General features: G+C 36.6%; 1 protein-coding gene across 1 annotated transcript in view; it reads right to left on the reverse strand.

Moving 5' to 3' along the window:
* The window catches only part of DSG4 (desmoglein 4), a 36,569-nt gene extending 17,682 nt beyond the window's left edge, over positions 1–18,887 (reverse strand). The window contains exons 1-8 of the mRNA XM_008692875.2: positions 18,831–18,887; positions 8,700–8,735; positions 7,030–7,161; positions 5,224–5,379; positions 4,763–4,907; positions 3,367–3,533; positions 2,974–3,108; positions 1,772–1,957 (exon numbers count right to left, since the gene is read on the reverse strand). Of these exons, the coding sequence (XP_008691097.2) occupies positions 1,772–1,957; positions 2,974–3,108; positions 3,367–3,533; positions 4,763–4,907; positions 5,224–5,379; positions 7,030–7,161; positions 8,700–8,735; positions 18,831–18,887 (1,014 nt within the window). The remainder of the gene's footprint in view (positions 1–1,771; positions 1,958–2,973; positions 3,109–3,366; positions 3,534–4,762; positions 4,908–5,223; positions 5,380–7,029; positions 7,162–8,699; positions 8,736–18,830) is intronic.
* Positions 18,888–26,696: the final 7,809 nt, after the last annotated feature.

Genomic DNA, 26,696 nt, shown 5'->3' on the forward strand with positions numbered 1-26,696 from the left:
TAGAACTCATAATGTGACTGCTATTTTTTTTTTTAATATCCCCAAGTTTTCTTGGTCTAGAAGTAGGGATTAGTAAAATTGTTTGGGTGAGAGCAGATAGTAAATATTTTAGGCTTCGGAGGTCATACGCATTTTTTTGTCTTAAACATTCAATTCAGCTGTTGGAGGATAGAAATGGCCATAGAAAACAATGAATGAGTATGGCTGTGTTTCAATATAATATAATGTGCAAAAGGGTGGCAATTCATATTTGGCCTTTGGGCTACAGTTTGCTGACCTACGGCCTAAAGCAATATTTCTCAAACAGGATGGCTCTAGTACATTCTTAGAGTCCTTGTGTTCTCTTCAGGAATTTTGAAATTTTGTGTGTTCATTTAAATGACAATCTCAGAAGGTATACATAGATATTTTCCATAATTTTGGTGACCACTTCATAAATTAATATAGTGCATGATTTCAGTGCTGGTGATTGTGTTTTGTAGTAAAAAAAGTAATACTTCAATTGCTCCAGACAATTGCAAAAAGAATGGAGAAAGACTGTATATAGAAATTATATGAACTGGGAAGATCAGTAGGGGAAGGAAGGGATAAAGAAGGGGGGGGTGATCAGAAGGGGGAATGAAGCATGAGAGACTATCGACTATGAGAAACAAACTGAGGGCTTCAGAGGGGAGAGGGGTGGGGGAATGGGATAGGCTGGTGATGGGTAGTAAGGAGGGCACGTATTGCATGGTGCACTGGGTGTTATACGCAACTAATGAATCATCGAACTTTACATCGGAAACCGGGGATGTACTGTATGGTGACTAACATAATATAATAAAAAAATAAAAAAAAAAAAGAAAAAAAGGAAATGATATGTTTGCAAATGGCTTCCTGGTTTATAGTAATTGGGATAAAGAAAAGTAGTAACAGAACGGAATCATTGCAGTTCACACTTTGTACCAAATTAAATGTGTGCATTTGTCTATTAGTATATATTTTCATAACTGTACGTTCTGTTAACGTTGTTAGTAGTAATTTTGTTTGAGAAAAACATTAATTTCCCTTATTACATTAAAGTTCATTTGCATCTCACTGGTTTGCAGGTTTACTTGTTTCTAATTTGTATTTTTAGATTTTATTCCTGTCCAAAAGGTAAAATCATAAAGTAGTTTAAGAAAAATTAATTTATAGGAAAGTCAAATGAGAGCAACTCTAACTCAACATCTTTGTTCTTACATCTTTGTTTCCTTCCATGAACACTCTGCTGCAGCCTCAAAGAATTGCTCGCAGTACCCTGGGCATGGTTTACCTTTCCTCCCCTCAGTGAGTTTGCTCATTTCAGTTCTCATATTAGCAATCTCAGTTGTAAGGTCTTGCTTAAGCTGTATTCTCTGCACAAAACCTTTTCAGACAAATCCAGCTCAGAAAGATCTTACCTCTTAGTAATTATTTTATATTTCACCCATTTGGCTATTAATTAGGTTTAACGTTATAACATTTATACGACTTCTTTGTTTTTAACTCGTTATCTAATTCAGGAGTGCATGCCTTGTCTTCTCAACTAGATATTGGGCTCTGTGAGAACAAAACACCCTCCTTATTTCTTACTGCTCTTGGTAGTAAGGAGCGTGTTGCTGAGCTGCAAGTCTCAGATTGACATAGTGAGCTAACTCACGGCACTTGTCCACATACGTAGTATTGAAGGTTATGGAGTGTTTTTTGGAGGTATATTCTGTCTGTAAGAGTATTTTAAAACTTTAGAAGTATTGCAGATCCCATACTGTACCTTGACGACTTTCAAAATGCCCTCATTGGTTTGTGGGTCTGTTTGGATATCAAACCAATTCCCATCATTTCCGGAGAGAATTAAAAATTTTGCCAGCCAATTATCGGTGCCTTCTTCATCGAGATCAATTGCTTGTAATCGTATCAGTTCTGAACTTAGACAGTTCTCTTCAATACTTGCTGAATACTGAAATGATGTAGATCAATTTTATAATCAGCAAAGTTTCAAAAGAGGAAAGATATTTACTAATACACAACTGTCATTTAAGATACTAACAACAAACTCTGTCAATAATTTTTGCACCATTATTAAATGCCATACATTCTAATCAGAAATATAAGAATAAAATGATTATAAGATAATAAAACTGATTTTTTTGTGGTGTATGTGAAATCAAGGTCAAGCTTGTTCCATTTTTCTTGCTTATTTTTAATTTTCCTTAAGTTACTTCCTCCTTTTACTATGAAGGGTCAGATGGTAATATTTTAGGCTTTGTGAGCCAGAAAGTTCATGTTGGAACTAGTTATCTCTGCTGCTATAGGATCAAAGCACCCACAGACAACATATAAAGGAATGAGTCAAGTTGTGGTCCAATAAAACATTTTTTTTAACCAAAATAGGTGGTGAGCCAGATTTGGCCTTGCTATTTTCAAATTTATGCTTCCTTATGCCTAAAGATGAAGGTGTAAATTGAGAATGTCTGGGACTCTTGTAGAATTAATTCAGCAAATTATCAGGCCCATAAAGATAGATCAACAATGTTACATGATTCCTAGATTTATATTAATAAAATCCCACATTTCTATAAGTAGAGCATATGGAGGGGATGGTCTGCTGCTTTCACAGATGTGAGTTGCAGAGAATAGTGACTCAGAGGTAAACATGCACTAGTAAGGTATATTATTATTTTTTAATGAAATACAATTGAAATACACTATCATTTTAGTTTGATGTACAATGTAGTAATTTGATGTTTATATACAGTTTGAAATGATCACCATAGTAGGTCTAGTTACCACACAAAGTTAGTACAATATTATTGATTATATGAGGTCTATTATTAGTATACGTAAGAAGTTCCAAGGTTTACACAGCAAAGCTGAGTCCATCCATACATATAACAGAATCAAGCTCACAAACTAGCAGGAAAGCAATCAATTACTGACACTTCGGGAAAAAGGATTATAAGAGTAACAACTTACAGAAGATTTCTCCAAGGTGGGGAAATTATCGTTGACATCTAAAACCTTGATTCTACAGTCGCACTCAGAAGACAGTCCATCTGCAGCTCCGTCTCGATCTGAGCCCCTCACGAGGAGGTTATACATACTGTGTTGCTTAAGATGAAAAAGAATTGTAAGACTTACATCTCCTTTTGAATGAAATCCAACACATTCTGATGTTGTTCTTCCAATTTCCTTTTTATAATTTTATGTAAGACTTTAATTTTTTCTTCTTATAGTTTTCATTGAAAAGTCATGGTTGGAATATCCTTCCCTCCTTTATAGGAGGAAGGGCATACTTAGGTCATTTTATCTTTGTTTTTTGAAAATGGAATTCTTTATTTCTTATCATTCATTCACAGAAGGCTTTACCTCTCTGTCAAGGAAACTGGACATCGTGCAGACTTCTCCAGTGTGCCTGTTCAGGATGAACATTGGTGCACCTGCTGGCTCCTGAGAGATGATCTTATAGGCTATTTTAGAATTCAGATGATTGTCTTCATCTGCATCTGTGGCACTTAACTTTACAACCAGTGTGTCTAGGAATGAAGATGGAGGTGGAGAATGTTTGGGGCTCTGTTAGAATCAGTTCAGCAAATCATCAGGCATAGGAGGAAAGAGTGGTTGGCCTTCCCCTGAATTTTCTTTTGTTTTAGTTCCCATGAGAATATAGTATCATAACTTTCAGCTACACCCTTGACTGCAAAAATAATGGTGGTTTGTGTCTATAATATCCTTTACAGTTTATAAATCCTTTACAGTTTATAAAGTACTTGCACTCTTTACGTGATTAAATGGTAAATTAGAAGCAAACGAAAGTAATCATTAATGAATGAGAAGTTCCATAGCCTTGATCATAAAGCTGAAAAGCGGATTTTATCAATTTGTTTTTGCTGTGGTCGTGTGACATTATTTTAAAATGCTAAGTAAGAAAGATTGTAGCTTGATTAAATTCAATGTTAAGATTATTTATTGAGCACCTATTTTCTTTATTTTTGTTCATCCAGAAAGTAGAGAATTACTGTTGGTTGCCTTGGAGGATGATAGCACTTAATTGATTAGTCAAAAACATATAACTATTCAAATGAAGATCTGTCCACAGGAATAGAAAAAGTTCTTAATTATTCATAGGGACAAAGAACAAGCATCTTAGGCGGTCCTCAACGGAGAACAGAGGAAAATAGCGACATAGGACAAGCATAGAAAAGGAAAGATGTTTAGGAGAACCAATAGAAGGAGGTGGAAAAAAGTATTGGAGCTGGAGATGGAATTAAGCAGGATGGAAAAAGTGAAAAAAATGAGAGAATGTAATGTAGCTTGCTGTGTAGACTGTGAAGAACCGGTAATTACTCTCTGGGATCAACCTGTTGGATACTGTTGGAAATGACCTTCCATCAATCTCTGGTGTGCTTCAGCCCAGAACTTGAGGAATAGACCAGCACAAAGCCCTTTTCCACATCCATGGTTTCTTCTTTAGTTTATTCATTTTGATTAAGTTAATCATGAGTCAGTAACAACCTTTAAGGAAGGCGCTAAAGCTCCTACTAAATCACATGTATAAGAATTCTCCACAAACAAGAGGATATTTAGCATCTTAGACATGTTTTTTTTTTTTCTAGGTCAGTTTTAAGCTAGAATTTGTGGGGTTTATTCAAAATACAAGTTTGACTTTTCTGATCTTTAAATTACCTGTGTGTCAATTTCCTACAGCTTTTGGCCAAGAGAAATCTTTGTGGTATAACGCAGAGAGGGAGTGTCATCTACTTACTTGCATCACTGTTTTCTTCAATGCTGGCTGTGTACACGTTTTGTGTAAAAACTGGAGGGTTATCATTTATGTCCATAACCTTGACCCTAAGCTCAAGAGGTCTTTCTAAATCTTCACCCCGTGAATTCAGAGCCCGGCAATAGATCTGTGGAGAGTTGGGGAAAAAACTGTCGTTTTCCATCAAAGGAAATTAAGTAGCATAGTCAAAAAAATATTTCAGGAAATATGCAGGGAAACAATTTACTTAGTGAATTCAGACTATATTACAGTGTATTAATTTAAACATTATCAAGACATTTGATGGCAAACCAATGCAACATGCCAGACACTCTTGAACTATAAACTTATGTTTTCATACTCTTTTCATCTCTTCAATCCCTTTATTTGGTTTCAGCTTTACAGTGTTTTAAAAGGGGAAGAATAATAAAATGCATAATTTAAAACACACTGTTGTGACTTACCAAGAAAAGTGGAGTTATCTCTCTGTCTACCACTGAAGTGATGTTAATTTCCCCAGTTCGAGGATTAATGGTGAACACTCCGTAAGGTGGTCGATCAATTCCTACGCCAGAGATGCGGTATGTAATCTTCTGGTTCGCTTCACAGTCTGATCGAATCTATAAAGAAAATGGCTAGGACTGTGATCTTATTGAAAGTAGATTATGAACTGCAGAGTATAATAAAATGAGAAGGGAATAGCTTTGTAGCCAGATGGGCTTTGGGTTGAAACCGGGCACCATGATTTACACCTGTGTGACCTTGGAAAGCTCACTTAACTTTGCCAAGTATCAGTGTATAATGGGATAATCCCACCTACATCCTAGGTTTGTTGTGGAGATTGTATGAAGTAACATATATACACCCCACCCCAATGCCTGGCATAAGGCACATACACGCTTGATGCTAGATTTGTTATTGTTAACAATACATTTTTCAGTTCTCTGATTTTCTTTGCATATAAAGAGTTTGACAGAAGAAATCACCATCTTTAGTATTTCTTAAAAGGTTTTGTCATATTGATATGTACCTTGACTAGACTTTAGTTGGAGATTTAATCAAAATTATAGATAACTCAAGAAAACCAGAAGAGAAACACATTGTTTAGAGATAATTTTTTGAATTGAAACCTACCATGTCATTCGTTCACCTGCCAAATAGATTTTATGGCACATATTCTGCCATATAGGTTTTGTTTTAATAGTTTTATATATATTGCTCATAAATTTAAACAAAGATAGTTTAAATTTTTAAATCTCACCTGTATACTGAAGATGAGAACATTCAGCAATACTAAGATTTATGACCCAAATATCCACAACTAAATAAAGGCAACTGGAAATACAACATGGATTAGCACCACTCTAACCCAGAGATCTTATTTGTGTAGATGAAAATCTAGGAAATCCTCCAAATGCAATAAAAAGAAAAGAATATGCCATACGGTGAGAGTGAAGTAACCTAAAGTCATAACTGTGAGTCAGAAGGAAACAATAATTATTTAAAGCGTTCCAAAAATTTCCCAAATTCTGGAAAAATTCCCAGAGAATATATAATCTCTTCTTGAGCTAAGGTTGTATTTGTCAAATCACTGCTTACTGTATATATATGTAAAACTTTATATGTACATTTAAACAACGTATAAATGTAAAGCTTTCAGGAGAATTCTGGTTGATCACTCTACTGATTTCACTAGTGGGCAAGGCCGAGATGCCTGAAAGAGCTAATTAGTGATACTGCTAAAGTGGATCCCGTTCTTCACAGGTTAATTTACTACACTTTCTTCCCTTAACTTTCCTTCCTTATTAATTACCATTATTTGGTATACTTTTTAAGTTTCTCCTGATTTCTGGATATAGGAATCTAGTGGGAACTTTTAACACTTTCCTTTCTTGGAGAGAATTAATTCATACTGTAAACCTTTGATTTGGGGGAGGGATAGTCAGAAGATTATTACTACATGCATACATTTCCTAAAACATGTAGATAAGACAGATAAGCAAAACACGAATAGATAAAGCCCCGTTGTGCTGGAGATCCAGGTCTCTCTTTTAGGATCACTCAAAGACTCTCTGCTCTGTATCAACTCTCCAAAGGTGATATTCAAAACAGTGCCTCACCAGCATGAGCAGATGACTACACGTCACCCATCTTCCTAAATCACTATGCAGTAGTGAAGGCTGCAGATCTCCAAAACATCTGAGGGCTTTCCTGCTCTGCCAAATCATTTGTTATCAGCACAGCATGCTCCTGTTTATTTCATCACTTACTCTGGCAATCGGATTCCTCTTGGAGTTGTCCTCTCCTTCTCTACAGGCAGCAGCAAACTTGATCCACTCCCGCTTTTGTCTTCTGACGGTCTGCCATTTTGTAGTGCCATTTTCAATGTCTAATTCTTTCACCTTATGCAAAAATAGTTCACGTTTTGTACAGTGTTAGTACAGTTTTACTTAGGAAGGACATTTATTCAACATTATAAGGTGCACCCAGAAGAAGCAATGGTATTGAGTTTGAGAAACAAAGAAGGAGTTTACCAATTTATGACTCTACATAGGTATAGCCTGATCATGTGCCTACCTACTTCTTTTGGAATCATCTCACTTCTAACTATCTGATTCTAGTGAAACAAATTTCATTAGCTATGTGTGGTGCTCACAATGTCTTATACTGGATGATATGTTATGATTTTTCTTTTTTCAATCTGTCCTCAACATGTGGAGACCTTGCCTGCCTCACTCCTTGAACTCTGATCAGGCTTTCTGGTCTCTAGAGTTTAAAAGACTACTAGTGTTCCATTGAGTACATCCTGTGCAAAAGGAAAGTTGTGCTGGTGAGTATGTTCACCTAGAAGAGGGAAAGGATTTTTCTTTTCTGTTGGTAAGGACATCACTTTGTCTAAGCACCCAAATATATTATTGTAGGATTAGAAGAATATTTTAACTGAATTGATGGTACTTGTGATAATCCCATGGACAACTCTTGGCTTCTCAATGTTGTCCATTTGTATTTCTGCTTGCTGTATGTTTTTCTCTTTGTAGTCTTATGTTGCTTTTGTTGGAGGACGTCTAACAATTTTATAGTATTCAAGAGTTTAATGTTACCACATGCATAAACGTTTGTATACATGTGTAAATAAATGCATATATTTATATGTATAAATATATGTATAAATTTTTTAGTAACTCCTAATGTACTTATTCGAGACACAGATGATTGTAGGTTTGTTTAAGCTAGGGCTTCATTTAATTAGCACTTTGTGGGAAGGAAATGTTCCTTGTGAATGGAGCTTATCCTTTCAAGAACCAAAGCATGTACGTTTTCCTCCCATTTTGATACGACTTCCTGAAACGTATCACATATTCGGTATTTTGTCAACAGACATTAGAAAAGTAATTTTATTTTCTTCAGTGATTTGAGACAATCATAATGAAAGTTTAACCACTGTAATAAAATAAAGCCCTCCCAGAGATGGAGGACAGTAGCTTTATTTCCTGAGCCCCGCTCTAAATGGCACCAAATTCTCTGTTGTTCTACTTAGTTATGATTACATATTTTTTTACTTTTATATCTTTCCCTCATTGACTGACCATCAGTTGTCTTTCTTGATGATGTAAATGTCTAAAGATCCTCTTCCCATCCTAATGTGTTACTGTGCTTCTTCTGTTTGGCTTTAAGTTGGGAAATGTATGGATAAACTACTAATAGAGTTTGAAAAGTAGGCGTTACTATGACACTGAGCTGTCATAAACCACGCCTGTAAACATGTATATTTGGGAGTATGGGTTTACCATTGCTATTTCAGTTTGGCAGAAGTTCTTTCTCTTACCTTTTATCTAGATGACTATGATTTCAAATATTCTGATATTTGATATACGATGCATTACAAAATTCCATTTTCCTTTCAATTTTAAATCGAGAAAATAGTTTTATTATACATTACCTCAACGATAAATTCGCTGTTTACTTCCAACACCACCTGTTATAGAAGGCACAACATTAGCAAAAATTTGCATAATTAAAGGAAGCAGTGTCATAAAACCATTGACAATGGTCTTTTAGTAATTCATTTCTTAAATATACATTTTGTTCATACTATGGAATAAACATGGGTAATACGAAATAAATAATAGACTTTTTGCCCTCCAAATGTTTTAAACTTTTAGTGAAGAAAAACACATAATTACAGCAAGGCAGGTTAGGATGCATGCTTTAACAGAGACATCCATGGGCTCAGTGGGAGGGTGCAGCAGACCACTCAAGTGATCAAAGTGAATTTTGGTAAGGCCTTGTAGGAGAGTAGGGATGAAAAGGGTTCTGCTTTTAAGGATGAAGTTGCTTTGATAAGAGGAACTGATGAAAAAGAAAATTTCAGCCAGAGTAAAACATGAGCATAGGTGTAAAGGACATTCTAGAAATGATCAATAATATTATTAGCTAGAAGGTAGAGGAAGTATTAAGAGACATGGGAAACAAGGTTTGGAATGTCAGTTTGGAAACAGATCATGAAGCGCTTTATATACCAGATTCAGAAGTTTGGACTTTATTGCATAAGAGACTGGGAGTGACAAAAGTGGTGTGCATAAAACATGGCATTGAAACAAAAGGTAGATTTTAAAGGAAAAGACTGGAAGTTGAGACACTTAGGAATTAGCAGTTGCTTGGGTAGGACATAGTTAGAACATCAACTGTTCTAACTACGCTGAAGTGGCAGTGGAAAGGAGAGAGGACAGAGATGTTCCCAAAGGACTGATAGGGCTTATGGACCGTGGGTGCCAGGGGAGGAAGGGTCAGATGGCTCTGGTGGTGTAAGCTTGACTTTCAGGGACAATTGGAGTGCTAGTCATAGAAACAGAAAATTCATCAGTAGAGTGTCACTGCAGTGAGAGGATTACTGATGTTTGTTTTATTTACTTTCAATGTGATTCTAAAATTGGGGATAGATATCAAAGCTAAAAAAGTAGAATTTTCCAAGATGAGTGTTATTTAAAGTTAAAGGAAATGAGGATATTACATTAAATGGTTTAAAGTAAATGAAGTAGGCAGGGAATGAAATCTTATGGGAGATGCTTATATTTGTGCATTGTACAGAAGGAAGAAGTCTAAAAGCAGAGGGCTCTGAGAGACTAAGGACAGAGAGAGATCAAGGGATCAGGGTTGTGGGTGCACAGCACATTTGGTCAATGTCAGAATGCTAGAAAGTGGCAGTGATTGTGGTGATTGTAGTGGGTTGGTGAGGAAGCTGACTTCAGAAAGGAGAGATTGGATAAGTAGTTAGAAAAGTAGCAAGAAAGGAAGCAGAATGAGTGGAGTGCAGTGATAAAAGGTTAGACAAAGAGGGAATATTTAATGATTTATGTGCATAGCAAGGTCAAGGTGAATGGGAAATGAGAAGGTCATGGGATCTTAAAGCAAGCAGCCATTGCTAACTTTTTCTAGTGGCATAAGCCAAATTACAGGAGTCAAGGGATGAATTATTGAAAAAGTGGAATAGCAATCATAGATTACGTTTTCAAGTTAGGAGATAAAAGAAATGCAGAGGTAAGATGCAATTTGAGGAATTAATTAGATCAAGACACATTTTTTTCATGTTGGAAAATCATGACCAAATATACAATTTAAAGGGGGAGGAAAAGGGGTTTGTGGAGAAAGAATGATAGGAGGAAAAGGAGAAAGAGAGGGGGAGTAGGAGGAAGAAATCAAGGAACAGTTACAATGGTGATTAAAAGAGAATAGGAATGACTGGATTAAAACTGTGAGTAAAAGAGACTTGGTAATGAGGTAGATTATTTCTTCCTTTGAAATAGAAGAATAAAGAGAGAAAATCATTTTGAGGTATAATTGAAGGAAAATTATACCAACATTTGGTGGAGTTGGAGTGAGCAAGAATGGGGAAGGGTGAGGGAAAGTGACAGGATGCCAACTAATGCCTTAAATCAGGAGCAGTGGGCCCACCTAGAATTCTTGATTTAGGGAACACTTGAGCACAGAAAGTTAGAAACAGAGGAAGCCAACTATTAGTCCATAGCTTTGAAGAGTTTGTAGACTAGTTGAGATGAAGCAAGAATATGATGTGCAGCCCACCTGTTTTGTGCCTTTTCTAATAGAACTTGGCAGCCTAGGAGCAGAAAGAGGAGGAATGTGAGGGCTCTCCTTTAGTTGGGGATTGTTACCATGGCAGACTGGAGATTCAGAGAGGGGATAAGGTACTATTGTGAACTCCAGTGAGTCGGGGAGCAGAGTAAAACCAGGGAGAGACTAGAGAGAGATTGGGATGGGGTAGAAGGTGCAGAGCAAATCTGCAGGTGTGAGGGGTGTGTAAGAGGAAGTGGGGGTGTGATGGGGATTTAGAATCCACCTGTGTCCAGAAAAGGGAAAAATACAGATTAGAAATTTGCCAGTGGGACATCGTATTTCCTCTTAATTCACTTTCTCCCTCACATGTACTTTTATTAGACATTAGCAAAATATCTAGACTTGGAAAAAAAGTTCAGTATTTAATAGAAGATGGTTTTATTTGATTGCAAAGGATGTTTTGTTTCATAATAAATAATGCCTTTTGGGGGTTAGGTATTTTTTTGCTGTTAGAAAATTAGATGATTCTGGAAGGCATAAGGAAAAGTAAAAATCACACTAAATCCTACTACTTGGAGATTATTACTGGTAATATTTGGAAAAATTCTTTCAGCCCTTTTTTTTTTCTTCTTCTTTTCCCCAAAACACATACATACACAAATTGTAATTTTTTTTTAACCAAAAAGAAGTTATAATATGCCATTTGGTAGTGATTTTTTTGTGCTCAATGATTATCATGGTGAAGTTCCACATGAGTGAATACGTAGGGACATCATACACTGTGAAGGTTGTCTTATGTATCACTCTAGTAGGTGTCTTCCATTGAAGTTTTTGGGATATTAGGATAACAGAGAACTGACTAGTTAGTGCTGCAGACTAAACTCTGACATTAGACTGTCAGGCACTGTCCTCCAGTGGGAGGTTAACTTAACTGGAAGCACTGCCTTGAAGGATGCCAGAAGGTTGGTGAGCTTGGCACGTGAGCCCACTGTCAAGAGTTTCTTCTTCCTTATTTTCAGCTTCCCACTGGTCTCTATTTTCTCCCTCTCCTGCACTCTCTTCTCTCTCACAGATGAAATATCTCTCTAATTCTTCTTTCATTTCTTTCATTGAGATTTGGTAGATTTTTTCTGTACACCTTGTATATATTTTGTTAGATTTATACCTAAAATTTTAATTTTGGGATATTTAAATGATACTGTGTTTTAAATTTCAAGTTCCATTTGTTCATTGCTGGTATATTGAAAAGCATTTGTTTTTTGTATATTAATCTTGTATCCTGCAACTTTGTTGTAATTGCTTATTAGTTCCAGGAGTTTTTTTGTCAGTTCTTTTCAACTTTCTACATAGATAATCATGTTATTCCATTTGTGTTGGCTTTTAAAGGAAGGTTGGAAAAGCTTTCTTGCTTGCATAGAAGCTTGTTTATTTTTAACTAATGAATTGCACTTCCATTGAAAACTATTGTACAAACATGTTTACTGTGGAGTGTAATGTATAGCTTTTATATATGTTCCTTAACAGTACCAAATCTTTTCTCATTAAGGTTCTTTCCTAACTAGTTATCCCCAACTCTCTTAAGATTGACAAAGTTACCAAATACAAAGTCCTTATTTAAATCTGATATAGTAAAATATCTTACGGGGCTACATCATGGATTTTTTGCAATGACCAAATAAAAATGATATAATAGCCAAGGCAGTCTTTTTAAAGCACAAATTGGATTAGATCACTCCCTTGCTTAAAACTCTCAGGGCAATTTCCTGGAAGCCTTAGAATGGAATTTAGACCCCTCCATAGCAAAGAGGCTCTATCTGATTTGGCTCTGCCCATCTCCCAACTCTATCCCTTATTTCTGTTCCTGCTGCTCTCTGTTCTTCCAGGACCCAAGGGCTCCCTTGTCTCAGGTCACCGAGTCACTGTCAGGAAAGCTCAAACTTCTGATTTTCAAAACACTGGCTCAGTCCCCTTCTCAGTGAGACATCCCTGACTCCCTGACCCTGAAGCTCAGTCAGCATCCATGACCACCCTTTGTCGATGGTTGTCAAATCCATCATTGTTACATCTTCCTCTGTAGGAGTCTTCCTAGCATTTTTCAGTGTCTGATGTTATTTTGAAAAGCTATCCATTTACTTTATTATCTGTACCTGTCCCATTACTATACATGTTCCAAGAAAGTTGGGACTTTGGGGAGCATGTTCTTCCTCTCTCCTCTATCAGAATGCCCAGTGTCTGAGGCATGCAGTAAATATTTGTTGTAGAAACGAATGGACAATCGCTATAAAAATGATAAAGATATTAAGTCTTGCAAAAATCGAGTGTGGCATTATTAGAAAATGTAGAAGATATAAAAAGAAAAATATATACAGATACATAGATGTATGACATAATCCACATAATTCTTTGAAAGAAATTGTTTTACAGTGGCTTTGGTATCCTTTTCTTTTGGTTCATGATATGCATGTGATCACTCACTATCCCTGCTCTTGATTAAGCGTTGAACTTGGAGCAGCCTTGAAGTGAGAGAGCTGCTATTCACGTTCACTCAGGCACACTTCAACCTTGTGGGGAATTTTCTCTCTCCAAATTTAAATGATTTCTTAGACTTCTCATGTACCTTAAATGGTAATTTTCTGAGATTTCTTTTCAACTTTTTACCTTATCTGTAAAGCATTAATCTAATTATAAGTATGATAAACGCACATAAGAATATTTGATTAGCAGCGTCTGAAGGAATGACTAAAATCGTATATCATGCATTTGTACCATTGGATTTTAGTGTCAGTGTGACTAAATTATGGTTTTGTACAAATGGATAGATGACAGATTAGAAAACCAGTTGGGTAGCAGTGAATCGAACTCCACTCCTTGCGAATACATTGGCACTGATAAAATAGCTAGAGGGGACTGCCTTCTACAGGGCCATGTGATGGCTCTATGGGATGATTAAAGTCTTATTAGACTTGATCTTTGCCACAAAACTATCTGCTTAAGAAAAATGAAATATATAAACTTCGTTTGAAATCCAGAAGTTGGCTTTGTTTATAATCTGTATTTACTTTGTAAATAGTTGGGTGAGATGTAGACCTTTCAGAAAAAGTGGGGATTAAAAAAAAGGAAGACAAAATAATATTTGTAATTTAGTACTGTTCTTCTCCTGCCTCCTATCCAACTGCTTGGTCTTCATAAAATCAGTTCTACTACATGTACAGACTTTAGATGAATATATAACATCAATGAGTATGAAGCTTATTTTGTTTCAAATTGTTTAGTTATGGGAAAAATACATGGAGATACATGTTATAAGTGAAAGTCTTGTTCTGATCTAAAAGTAGGACAAAATAGGTATTTTATTTTTGCTGAGGGACCATTTGGAATTTATTGTTAATAATGAATCTGCCAGAGGCATTTAGTGTTTAAAAAAAATTTAAGAAATGGAACACAGGCATAAAATTTAAGAGAACAAAATTTGACTTGTATCTTTTCTTTATATTTCCAAAATAAACTCTTTGGATTTCATATTCTTATAAGTGATCCTGCAGATACTTTTAAACACTAACATTGCCATGAAGAGAAACATTTTTGTAGTATTTTGCATTCTTGAGAATGTTTAATAATGTTTCATCTATCATTAAAAATGATTTTTAAAATGACCTATATGCTGACAATTCTATTGAGTCCTTTTTTAATATTGTTGAAAATAAATAATTGAAAATCATATGACTTGAACAGGACACTTTATGAGTTTTAGAGTCAATTCTTTCTCAATACTGATATAGATACTTTGAATTATCCCTTGGTTCAGTGCCCCAGATACTTTTACAGTCCATTGCAGGGCAACATGTAATATTTGCCATGTGTGAGAGGTGTGACTTTTTTTAAAGGGAGATTTGGGAGAGACTGGCTTGATACCTCAGGTTCAGGTGCATGTTCATAAGATTGACTTAAGGAAAGAATATATACATGGAAGCTGAAGATATAGTAAATGGTTCATTTAAAACGATCTGTGTACTTGTACCCTCTGAAGTGATCATGTTTCTCAGGGTTATCAGTGCCCCAGATGAAGATTATTGTTAAGGTAGCAATTAAGCTGGTATTAAGTCTGTGTCTAAGTCAAATAATTTATATCTCTAAGTGGATATGCAGCCCTAAATTATAATTTAGCTTCATAAAAAGCAATGTGGTTTAGACACATTGGACGTAGAAGAATTGAGCTGAGTCTTGACTTTGTTTACCAGCTGTGTGATCTTGGATAAATCTCCTAGCCTCTCTTTGATTCAGGTTCTGATCTAAAATGAATAAAAAGTGTGAAAGTGTTAGGCACAGTAAATGCTCAGTATATTTATAAAGAGGAAGAAGAGTGAAAGAAGAGTTTACTTCTGTGCTTTAGAGGGTATGTTCACAGCACACCCTATCGTATAAAAGTACTAGTCATTCATTTTTAAAGACTTGAAGCCCCATCAACCCGGTTAGTCCTCAGTTTAAAGGGATAAAGAGAGTGTTTTGAATTTATTTTATTTGTTCTTGTACTCTCTACAGAACCCAACTCAATTGAAGGATAGCAATGATCCATTGTTGCCCTATGAATCTGTGAGTATAAGTGTAAATGTCTTTCTCTCTCTCTCTCTTTTTTTAGTTTGGGGAAGTTGTAATGTTAGATCCTAGGGTTCTTATCTACTAGAGCTTATATTGTGCCTGATAGGGGTGGTGCACTTCTGGTATTTCTGTTTTCTGCTCAGCTGGCTCTACTGATGAGGGTTCCAATAGCCACACTCTCCAAATCCTGTCCCTTTATGGGCAGGTGTTCCTGAACGAACTGTGATTTTTATTCTCAAGCCCTACAAAATTATGAGCCCCGTCAGGGGACTCCTCACTTTCCAGGAAATACCTGTGAATAGGTGTTTTGGAAGAAACGTGAAAGGACATCATCTTTCTAAATTGCAGTTAGTAGCCTAACTGCATGAACCTCAATTAAACTGTGCAGAATAGTTATGGGTTTCTGGATAATTGCAGAAATTCCTTGCCTATAAAAGTCTCCTTTTTGGAGCCTATGTAGGTCACGCATCCTGCTGAGGTGTGGTTTGGCCTGAGAGCCTGGCTAAAAGACATCACACAGAATGGAGAGGGTTGAACCAGTTGCCATAATGGTGGAGTACATGAAAAAGGGAATTAGAGGCATGTGCAGTTGAGGGAGGAGAAATAACCCAGAGAGATGTTTGATACCCTGAGTGTGCTATGCTCTCTGTGGCCTAGTTTGATGAGAGGGTTTCCCATCTTCTTTTTTTCCTTTGGATGTCCTCACCATAAATTGCATTAGCTGAAGTAACATGAATAAGACTTTTTCTGGCAATATAAATCTCCTCAGAAGCTAAAACGTATGCACCTGTGCTACTTATTCTCCAAGAATGTGATGAAGATTAACGGAGTATCTGCCCAGAAGGGGCTCCCACATTCCAAGAAGGAGGAAAGCAGAGAAGTGTAAAAAGATACTGGAATATTATAGATACTGTAAAAGAAGCACGAGTAGGATACAGCATTGGCCCAGTTAAGGGAGGGAGTCAATTCTGGAGCAGTGGATAAAGTTTTGGACATGTACTATTGGGTTCAAATTATAACTGTACCCCTTATGGTATATTTATGAATCATTTATGCCCTGAAAGTTTCTTTATTTGTAAAACAAGGATACTTCTATTTATCCTTTAGGACTTCTGTCATGTGTGTGAAATGACTTCGTTAACTGTAAAGTGCTTTGTTAGTGTAAGACAGTAAAATGGGAATGCAATGACAGACCAAATCCCCAAGATCCAGCTCCATGGTTGTCTCAATTTTAAACCGTCAAGCTCACTAACTACATTAAAGTGGCCTATTAGCATATAGGTGGGAAATACGATGAAGTGACTTGGTAAGAAAGGTAAATTAGAAATGAAACCCTTTCATTATTTAAAAATTTTCATTGATGAAATATTATGTGACAGGTGCTGTCGTTTGTGTGGGAGTTCAGACTTGTAATGATGTACCCATTCTAGGGAGAATAAAAGGATAGACAATATTCTGTAGCCATCTAACTTTTGACAAATTGCTGAAATTTTTCTGGACCTATTTTTCTTTGTCAGTACTTTCTCCTAGAGAGAATGTGATGATGTTATACAAGATATTGGAACCTAAGTCATTATATGTGCTTACTGCAATATTAGACTACACCTTATTCTTTTACATACTGGGTGATTTAAAGTAGTAGCTACCAAACAAGGCTATTTTTCATTTTTGTGACTTACCTTTTTGAAGTCAGTTTTTGAAGTCACTTGCACACCTAGGACTAACTTATTAATAAGCAGTTCTTTCCTGAATAATACTTGTAAAAATAATTGAGTAAAGCCATTGGTATCCTCATAGAGGTATGGTAGAGATGCCAAGTACAAGCCTAATTATACCACTTTTGTTTATAATTGAAGGTATATCGAGTAGTGGCATTTTAGTTTGTAAGCTGCGTAATTTTCCATGTAGAAAGGAAAGGCAAATACTTCTCATGCAGGTAATATCTGAAGGTTTCATTCCAGTCACTCCTTCCACAAACCCTCTCGTCAGAGATGCTCCCTGTGTGTGAAATATTCCAATAGTGCTCCGCTTGGGAAAGGGAAAGAAATGCCCGGCAGTTCAAACAATGGTTTCATTACTTTGTAAGGAACTCCTGCCTGGATACTTAGGGACCAGCAAGGAGTCAGAAGACTATGTACTCAGGATTGAGAAGTTCTCTTAAAAAGAGAAATATCTTTGAAAAAGGGGAAACATCATAGACTCTAAGAGCCATGAAGTATTTTTTAGAGCAGGATTTTTATCCTACAACTCTATAGGTAGATATTCTTGAGAAGACTGTAGTAAAATTATGGGTCATGTTATGGTAATAATACTAGATATCTCTTGGGATATGATATTTTTTTTTTTAGCCCAACATGAAGTCTGCAGGAATCTGAAGGCAAAAATATTAATTTGCCTACATTGATTAAAGTATATATTATAATTCCTTAGCCCTTATATCGGCAACAACAAAAATAATGGAGGTGGGATTTGCTTCCATGTGACCTTTGGTGTTATGTGTTGAAAGAAGGAGGAAAGCCGGTAAGTGAGAAAAGATACTGTAATGTAATAAACAATATAAAAGAAACATGGAAAGGAGACAGCATTGGCCCAATTGGGATATCAGTGTTTCTGTGACAAGCAGCACTAAACCCAGGTATTTAATGTTATCTAGGGTATTCTGTTTAGCGCAAGTGAAAAACAAAATCAGATAAAGTGGTTTTTTTTGTTGTTGTTGTTGGTGGTGGTGTTCCCATTAGTCTCTACTCCTAGAGATTTGCCTGACAATAAAATAAGACACAAATTTCTGTTCTACATGGTAGAATCACATTGTTTTATCTGAGAGTTAAATTGATAAGTGGCTATTTTTTTTATGGTATCAACCTGATAAAATACAGGTCTCTCACAGCTAATAACTGTTCTGTCTTAAGTGATTCTTTCCTAGTAAAACTTATACAATCCATAGCATGACCTAAATCTTTAGATTCTTTGACTAAAGTTACAAAAATAGGGGCGCCTGGGTGCCACAGTCGTTAAGCGTCTGCCTTCGGCTCAGGGCGTGATCCCAGCGAACTGGGATCGAGCCCCACATCAGGCTTCTCCTCTGGGAGCCTGCTTCTTCCTCTCCCACTCCCCCTACTTGTGTTCCCTCTCTCACTGGCTGTCTCTCTCTGTCAAATAAATAAATAAAATCTTTAAAAAAAATAAATGAAGTTACAAAAATAATATTTGGGAGCCAGAGATGAACTTCTACGACATGACTCTTCAGTAGAGGTAATTAAAGAATCTCAGAGTTTCTGCATTGGCAGAAGCTTCACGACATCATGTCTAACAATGTGTCCTGACACGGAGTACAATGAGGTCCTGAAAGGTTGTGTTCTTTGACCAAAGTTACCCACCCCTTTGAGGGGAACCTGTGACTCACCGTTGAGGTTTCCGAGTCCCAGTTCAGTTTGGACTGTACCTGACCACCCCAACCCATTTTTAGCAAAACATGATGAACTTTCTTAAAAGGAAGATGCCAAAGAACTCACATGATAAAGTGAGACACCCTATCATAGCTTAGAGTTTTGGGTGGCATTTATAGATCATGTCAGTCAAAATCTTGTTTAAAGTACTCTTTGTGGTTGAGCTATAGATGACACAAAGTACCCATCTCTAAGAAGCTGCCACACCCTCATTAGCGTAAGCTGCAATGATGCCCAGATAGCCTTTGATTTAGTTAATGAAAAAGGGGCAGAGTTCACGTTCAAGAAATGAAAGATAAGTAGGTGTACCTATTTCCACAACATCTGTAATAGTATAATGATTTTCCCCTAATTTATTCCAATCTTGAGACATGCTAGAAGTTTCTACTTCCTAATTACAAAAGTTATTAACTGATGTTAAAAGATCTATTAGAAATCTATTAGAAAAGACCTTAAATCTATCACAATTACCAAGAAATGTAAAACACGAATACTGTAGTATCAGTGGGGAGTACGGAGAAATTAAGCATCAAAAACATGAAAATTAGTAAGAATAATAAATCAATACTACCAAAAAGAGATGCTGAGAATCTGAAATACAATACTCTTTCAAGATCAAGGAGAAGAAAAATTAACTCTTCAATTAAACAATATTGTCATAAAACATGCCTGTGCAGAGAATAGGAGGCAAAATTTAGTGCTCAGAAGTAGCCTTTAAAATCTGGATGCATGCAATCAGTTTTCCTTACAAAAACAAAAGATTTATCTGAGTTTAAAAGCATGGAGCTAACCCACAGGAATATAACAAGAGGTCTATTGATGACTCTCTTTTTTTAAAATAATTTTTTAAAAAGGATTTTATTTACTTATTTGAGAGAGGGAGCAAAAGAGTGAGCATGAGCAGGAGGGAGAGGCAGAGGTAGAGGGAGAAGCAGATTCCCCACTGAGCAGGGAGGGGGTCCATCCCAGGACCCTGGGATCATGACTAGAGCTGAAGGCAGATGCTTAACCGACTGAGCCTCTTAGGTGCCCCTATATGGATGATTCTTAATTTCTGTTACATATTGAGTCAGATTCTTTCCTTTTCCTTTAGTAACATAGATAAATAATGATCAGTATAACAGGGCATTGCACTTCTTTATGGAGTTTTTCAGTTTCCAAATGTTTTTCAAAAATGGTCGTATTTAATAGTCTGTCTCCCAAGCTCAGAGAATGGAATGTTCTATCACTGTTCCCTTCCAAGCTTGGGCTGTGTGCCCTTTGGCAGTGTTAGGCGCCTGCACTGCTATTGAAGCCTGTGAAAACTATGAAGCCCAGAAGAAGGGCACCTTCTGGGCCAACTGGATGGCCATGTGTTCCCTTATCTTCCTAGCTTTGGCTGCCCTCTGCCTTTTAGAACTGATGTACAGACGAGTCCCATATAATGCCAGTTGCCTGAGAATATGGTGGAAATGATTTTGCAAGCTAATATCATAGCATCACTGTGGACATTTCTGGGAGACTGAAGTGAGGCCAAAAATTGTGTATTTGCCTCTATTTGCTTTGAAAAGAAAATATGTACAATTTCCTAACAATCCCCTTCTCTTATCATTCCCTTTAATTTTTCTTAACTGTTTTGACTGAATTGTTTTATCATTTGACCATCAATAGACTTATGTCTAATGTAATCTAACCTAGTTTAATTTATTTTTTCAAAGATTTATTTATTTATGAGAGAGAGAGAAAGACCATGAGTGGAGGGAGGGGGAGAGAGAGTCTCAAGCAGACTCCTTGCTGAGTGCAGAGCCCATTGTGGGGCTCGATCCCACAATCATGAGATCATGACCTGAGCCAAAATCAAGCTTTGGATGTTTAACTGACTAAGTCACGTAGGCACCCCTTAGTTGATTTTTTTAAAATAGATTTTTCTAATTGAAAATTGGTGAATTGACCAACCTGATCTTTGTTCTCTAGGCACCTGGCATTAAGAGCCTTTTTTAATGGATAGGACACTCGCTATACATGATATCTGTCTGGAGAGCACGTAGTACCTTGAGCACCCAAGGGTTGGAGGAAAGTAGTATAATATCCAAAATGCCATGTTTATTTTAAAGAAATATATCATCTAAATGGTTCCTTCCTGGACTGTTGGAATGCTTTAATAATGCCAGAAAGAGTTTGTCCTGATGACTTGGTTTTCTTCATTTTCTTTAGCCATTTCTGATAGGAAAAAATTCTCACATGACTTAAATATTTCATAGTTATTTGCAATGTAATTTTCACATAGCTAACATTCCTTCACCTTGAAACAAACTCATAGGGAGCTTGACCAACTTTACTTCCCTACACATGTAGAATCCATTACACTGGGAATTTTGACAGCAATCTGTTTGGTTTAAGTATAAATAAAAGAAAATAGAAAAATAATTTTGTTTCTGACTATACATTTTAGAATTATTCTGGCATTTAATCTGAATTAGATTATGTCTGTGATGCCACTGAATTCTAATTCAGCCAGATTCTCCCCATGCTTTTCTATGGCATTTGGTCCCTTAAGGTTGGAGAGTCTTTTCAAGTCACCACTGGCTGAACTCACAGAACTCTCTTTATAGGAACAGGTTTAGAAAGGAATAAATCCCACGTAGAAAATCTGAAAACCAACAGAAGAGATAGGCCTTAAGGCTGCATTTCCTTTCCAGGCCTTTAAATTCTACTTACCATTAAAATGATCAAAAGGCAAATGTTCCTGAAAAGGAGCCAATCCATTCCTTCGAGTCTCTCTTGCACACGAACCCCAATGAAATTTGATTTTAGTCCTAGTCCTCTGGGTTCTGAATTCGGCTCTGCAGCAGGATGTGCTTCAAGATGCCCTTTTAGGAGGGCATGGGTGATAACTCCGGTGCTCTCTGGGCAGAGGAATGAAGATGTTCTATAATGACTCTGTTTCCCCACCCCAAACTCTTGGGCTGGTCTGGAAGGCTGGCATTGTTTGAGCTCTGGGTAAGAACATAGACACACCTTGATTCTTATTGCAATGAAACCCTTTGTTGGACACCAAAGAAAAATCTTATAGAGTAAGGACAAGATTTACAGGGAAGATACCCAATGAATAATAAATTACTCACAACATGAAAAATAATTAAAATGTTAGGGCCTATCATCATGCTGAATAAAATTAGTAGGCTTCTTCTTCTGCCAACATCATAAAAGCAAAATTATATATACTGACTACACACACACACAGGTTCACTACAGCACCAGCTTCAAGGACTGACACTTTGAGCAGAGCACGTTGCGAAAAGGTATCAGGCCCAAAGGATGGTGTAGAGAGAGAGATAGAATAATGAAACTGTCATCTCTTAATTCAGGTGATTCCTGCTTCCCTCTTAAGAAGTCCTAGGGTCAAACTGCATTTCTCAACTTAAAGATGTTTAAAAAAAAAATAAGGTTAGGATAAAGAAACTCAGATTTTACTAGTATGTTTGTTCCCACATTTTTGCACCTTCTTTCCTCAATATACAGTTGAACCTATTATATATAGTATTAATTAACTAAACTGTCTTAAGGTAACCGCAAGACAGAGTTTGCTCATTCTTCATGACATTTCCACTGGTAAAAAAAAGTGTATAACATGGGTGAGGAGCGCATTTGAAACCCTCATAAATATTTATTAAGGAGAAACTGAAATTGGGAACCTGAGAATTTAAGGGGAAAAGACCAGAGCAGCAGCTGGATATTCCTGAAAATCATTTCCCTTTTTTCATTTCTGTCTTTTGTTAGTGTGGGTTTAGAATAGGTATAGTTTCCCCATGAAAAAATTGCAAATTGGCAAGCATCATCAACAAACATAAAAAGAAAATGTAGTTGAATGTTCTCTGTTATTACATGTTGGTTTGAGAATTTGATACAGTTCTCTAACTGCTAATACGCGTTGGTTGGAGACTACATCTTGTCTTCACTACCCCATTGCTGCAATTCAGAAACAAGACAGGCTCTATCGCTGGTAATGGAAAGTATTCTAAATAACACTCAGTCTTTGAGAATCTTAGTTTGGCATTCTGGGGAGCATAGGAGAGAGCAATAGAGGAGAGGGCTGGCATAGTATCCTAAAATGAAGAGAAATGAATCATATGTTGAAAATATATATAAGGAAGAGAGCAGGAAATTATATTTAAGAAATGGAAAAAGTGAATTGTTACAAGAAAGGCAGTATTTGGATACATCTGCCCAAGCCAAATCAGTATTTGAGGATATCTACCCAATTCAAAAATACGTAAGCTGACCTGAGAAAGCATGTTATGGTATCAAGTTTTAAAGTACATCAGGTGGTCCTCCAGATATTAATGTACTCTTGCGTTGTGTGTTAGAAAAGTCCTTAAACCAAGAGTTTTGGAAAACTGTGCTTAAGTAAATAAGCTTTTAAAAAATTCTTTTGCAACTGTTTTACACACAACTGAGCTTTCATCCTTTGTTTTCATGAATTGCTCAGAGGTTTGAAATGTGACAATTGTATCTACCTTGGAAAAATTTTCTTTTATAGCCGGGTTAGAACAGCATTAAATTAAATATTTTTACTCTTGAAATATAACCTCTATCAGTAGTGGTAGTGAGCTTTGGGCTGTGGGGACACAGTGGCATTTTCCCTATGTTTCTCTACATGGGAGAAATATAAAGGGTGTTGTTGCTTGAAATGATTTCCAAGAGACAGGGTGGTGTGAAGTGGTTCTCTTTAATCCAGGCTACCAAAGACCTTTTCATTGGCTATAACTGTGTTTTGGCTTTGTTTTTTTAAGTTTTTGCACAAAGCATTCAAATTATTTTGGAATAAAGAAGGAAAGACGGTGAGAATTTGGGCTATATCAGTGAGTAGGGATAGTCCTTGGCGAACTATGTGCATTTTTATCCCTAGAAACGCACCAGAAACAGCAATGGAGATGGTTTTTGTCTTGTGGAAATTCAGTGCGCTATGCTGCTTCAGATTTGAATTATAGAAATATAAGAGGAGAATATAAAGTGTCTCAAATGAAATTTTAGGCTTTGAATAATATGTGGCTGACATCTTCATTCTGTGCACCACCCTGTTGACCATGGCCCTTGTACATAAAATTTCTTTTGGTGTCTGTATCCAAAGGAAAATATGAAGGACTAGAAGACAATGTATAGCCTCAGTGCTTTCAGTATGATGTTCTGGGCCATCAAGCAGAAATGAATCTGGGAGACCTTTTTATTGCAATGGGACTAACTGCAGAACAGTGGAGAATGGGAGAAGCCAGTAAGGATTCTTTAGCAGATTTATGGTTATAAACAATGGGTCAGTCAGAGCTTAAGAAGGAACTAAAAGTTCAGAGAGAAGTCAGTGGCTGTTATGATGGTTTTATTTCCACCACTACTTCCAAACAGGCTCTGAGTCAACATATAATAGTGCATTACATTAACGTGCATCGTAGGGCAAGTCGATTATTGCGTAGCTAAAGAAATTCATTTTTGTTTTATTTCGGCTAATATTGAACTAGAATAATTTAATTTGCTTAAGAGAATTAATGAAACAGACCTAGATCTCTATGCGTGGCTGTTTTTCACAAGGGGAAAAATTATACTCTGCCCTGGCTATGTTTGATGGAGGTATTTGCAAGGATTTCCACCCTTTGTTTATATCATGATTGGTTGATTTCTCCTGAAATATAAAATTTTCTACTTACCTGACTTGCTATTTATTCATAGGGTGAGTTTCAAAATAAGAAAAGAAAAGGAAAGAAAAGAAAGGAAAAGAAACAGCAAACAATAGAAATAGGTACTAGATCTTTTAGGTGATTCCTCCAGACTTCCCCCATTTGTAACTCCTGTATTCAGTGATTCAGAATTTGAATCTGGCGATTACGATGATACACAGATTTAAAAGATTTTGCAGTAACTGAGGAGTGGACACTTGATTGCCCCATCACCTCATTTGTATTTACTCCTTGGGACAATTGGGGAAGTGATTTCAAAGCAGAATCCTGAAAGGATTTCAGTTAGTGGCTAGTTACTAACTGAAATCCTTTTCTGGGCAAAACTTAGGTCATGATTCTGCGCTTAGATAGATGAAGAGCAGCTTCTCTTGTTTCTCTTGCGGGGTACCAGCCATCATAAAAACAGAGCATGAAACATTAATATTTAAAAATACCCTAGAGATGACATAATGCAATCTCTCCTCTCCTCCTTCTCTCCGATCCATGTTATAGGTATAACCCTGAGAGGCTGTACAGTTTATTAGTGCCAAAGTAGGGCAAGAATTCTACCTCCTGGTTATAGTCAATTTATATAAATACCAAACCACTATTCAGTGTTGCCTGGGTATGCGAAAGCAAAATAAAAAAGAGTTGATGGCTAAATGCTATTATCTTTTACAAAACCTCTTTGCATAGTTTAGAATTTAGCAAACTATTAAGTTTAATAGCTGGCGCTGCAAGCAAATTCTAAAAGTAAGTTTGTCCTATTGTTAATGTTTGATATCAAACCAGTAGCATCTCATTTGCTTATATGAAAGTGTACATAGAATTTCAGGGATGCTCTTGATATTTAAGTATTGTTCTGTGCTTCTGTAATATTGTCTCGTACTGGACATTTTTAAACAGTGGGACATTCTCATTCCATTCATCATGTCCATCTAAAAGAGTAAGTATTTTAACACTTAGATTTTTAAAAATAATGCTGTCAAAGACAGGTAATTGAATGCATGCCAGTACAAATTCTTTTTTTTTTTTAAAGAAATGTTATCTATTTAGGCCAAATATTGTGAGCATGATGTTAAGACAACATTTGCCATCCAGTTATCAGTGTAGGGTTACTGGTGGTTATTATTTAAGTACCCAAGGGCAGCTGTATTTCTTGATAGCAGGTGTTAGAAGAAAGGAAATTTAAAAAATATTTATGGTCCTAAACTATGTTTGTCAAATGCAGTAGGCAAGTAGGTTCTAGAGTTGACTCAAGCAAAAGGGTTTTCATTAGCACGGGCCTGAGGGGATGAACAAAATGTAAACAAGGCTTGTCTTGGTTTTGACCTGAGCAGTGCTGTGAATACACCTCTGACTGTCCACCTTGAGTTAATGGACTGAAGATAAACAACCTGTCTCCTTGTTAAAGCCAATTTATGTATGGCAACCGTGGTGCCTGCAAACCAGGTTATTTAGGAGGTGTTGGAAATCACAGAGATTAAATGTCAGTTTCCTAAAGAGTTATGTTAATACCATAAGGATGACGTCCGTTTACACCCTAAAATCATACTTACACCCTGACAGAGGGGCCTTGTTGATTCTCCCTGTGACGTCATGACCTCGGTGTGGGATGTCTTCTCAGTCAGTGCAGAAAGAATAGTGTGGCTTCTCCCTCTGTATTAATTAAAGCATGCACTTACATACTTATTACATACTTGCTGCATCCTTATCCCACAAAAATGTCATCTTTGTCTGCCCCCTGTCTCCTGGACATGATGACAGTGGCCGCTCTTTGCGCCATGGTAATTACTTAAGTGTCATACTGGTTGCTTCAAGGGCTCTGACAGTGCCCGTCCCCCGCCCCCCCCCCGTTTGCCAAAGTTGTATTGTGTATATAGTTTACCCTTTATGTGGTTAGTTATGCATCTAGCAGACTCTGAAGTGGGATGTGGGCTTAGGATATCTAGGAAGAAATTCAGGAGTAGGAAAGTCAAAAGCTAAGCAGTGGTTTTCTGAAATGTATTTCTTGGACCACTTGGACCCAAAAATCATATGGTCCATAGAGTTCGACCATATATAAGAAATACAGAGTTCTTGGCCCCAAACTTACTGAATCAGAATGTCTGCAGATGGGAGCAAAATTATTTACTC

Source organism: Ursus maritimus, unplaced genomic scaffold (assembly GCF_017311325.1).
Source record: "Ursus maritimus isolate PB19 unplaced genomic scaffold, ASM1731132v1 scaffold_18, whole genome shotgun sequence".
NCBI lineage: Eukaryota > Metazoa > Chordata > Mammalia > Carnivora > Ursidae > Ursus > Ursus maritimus.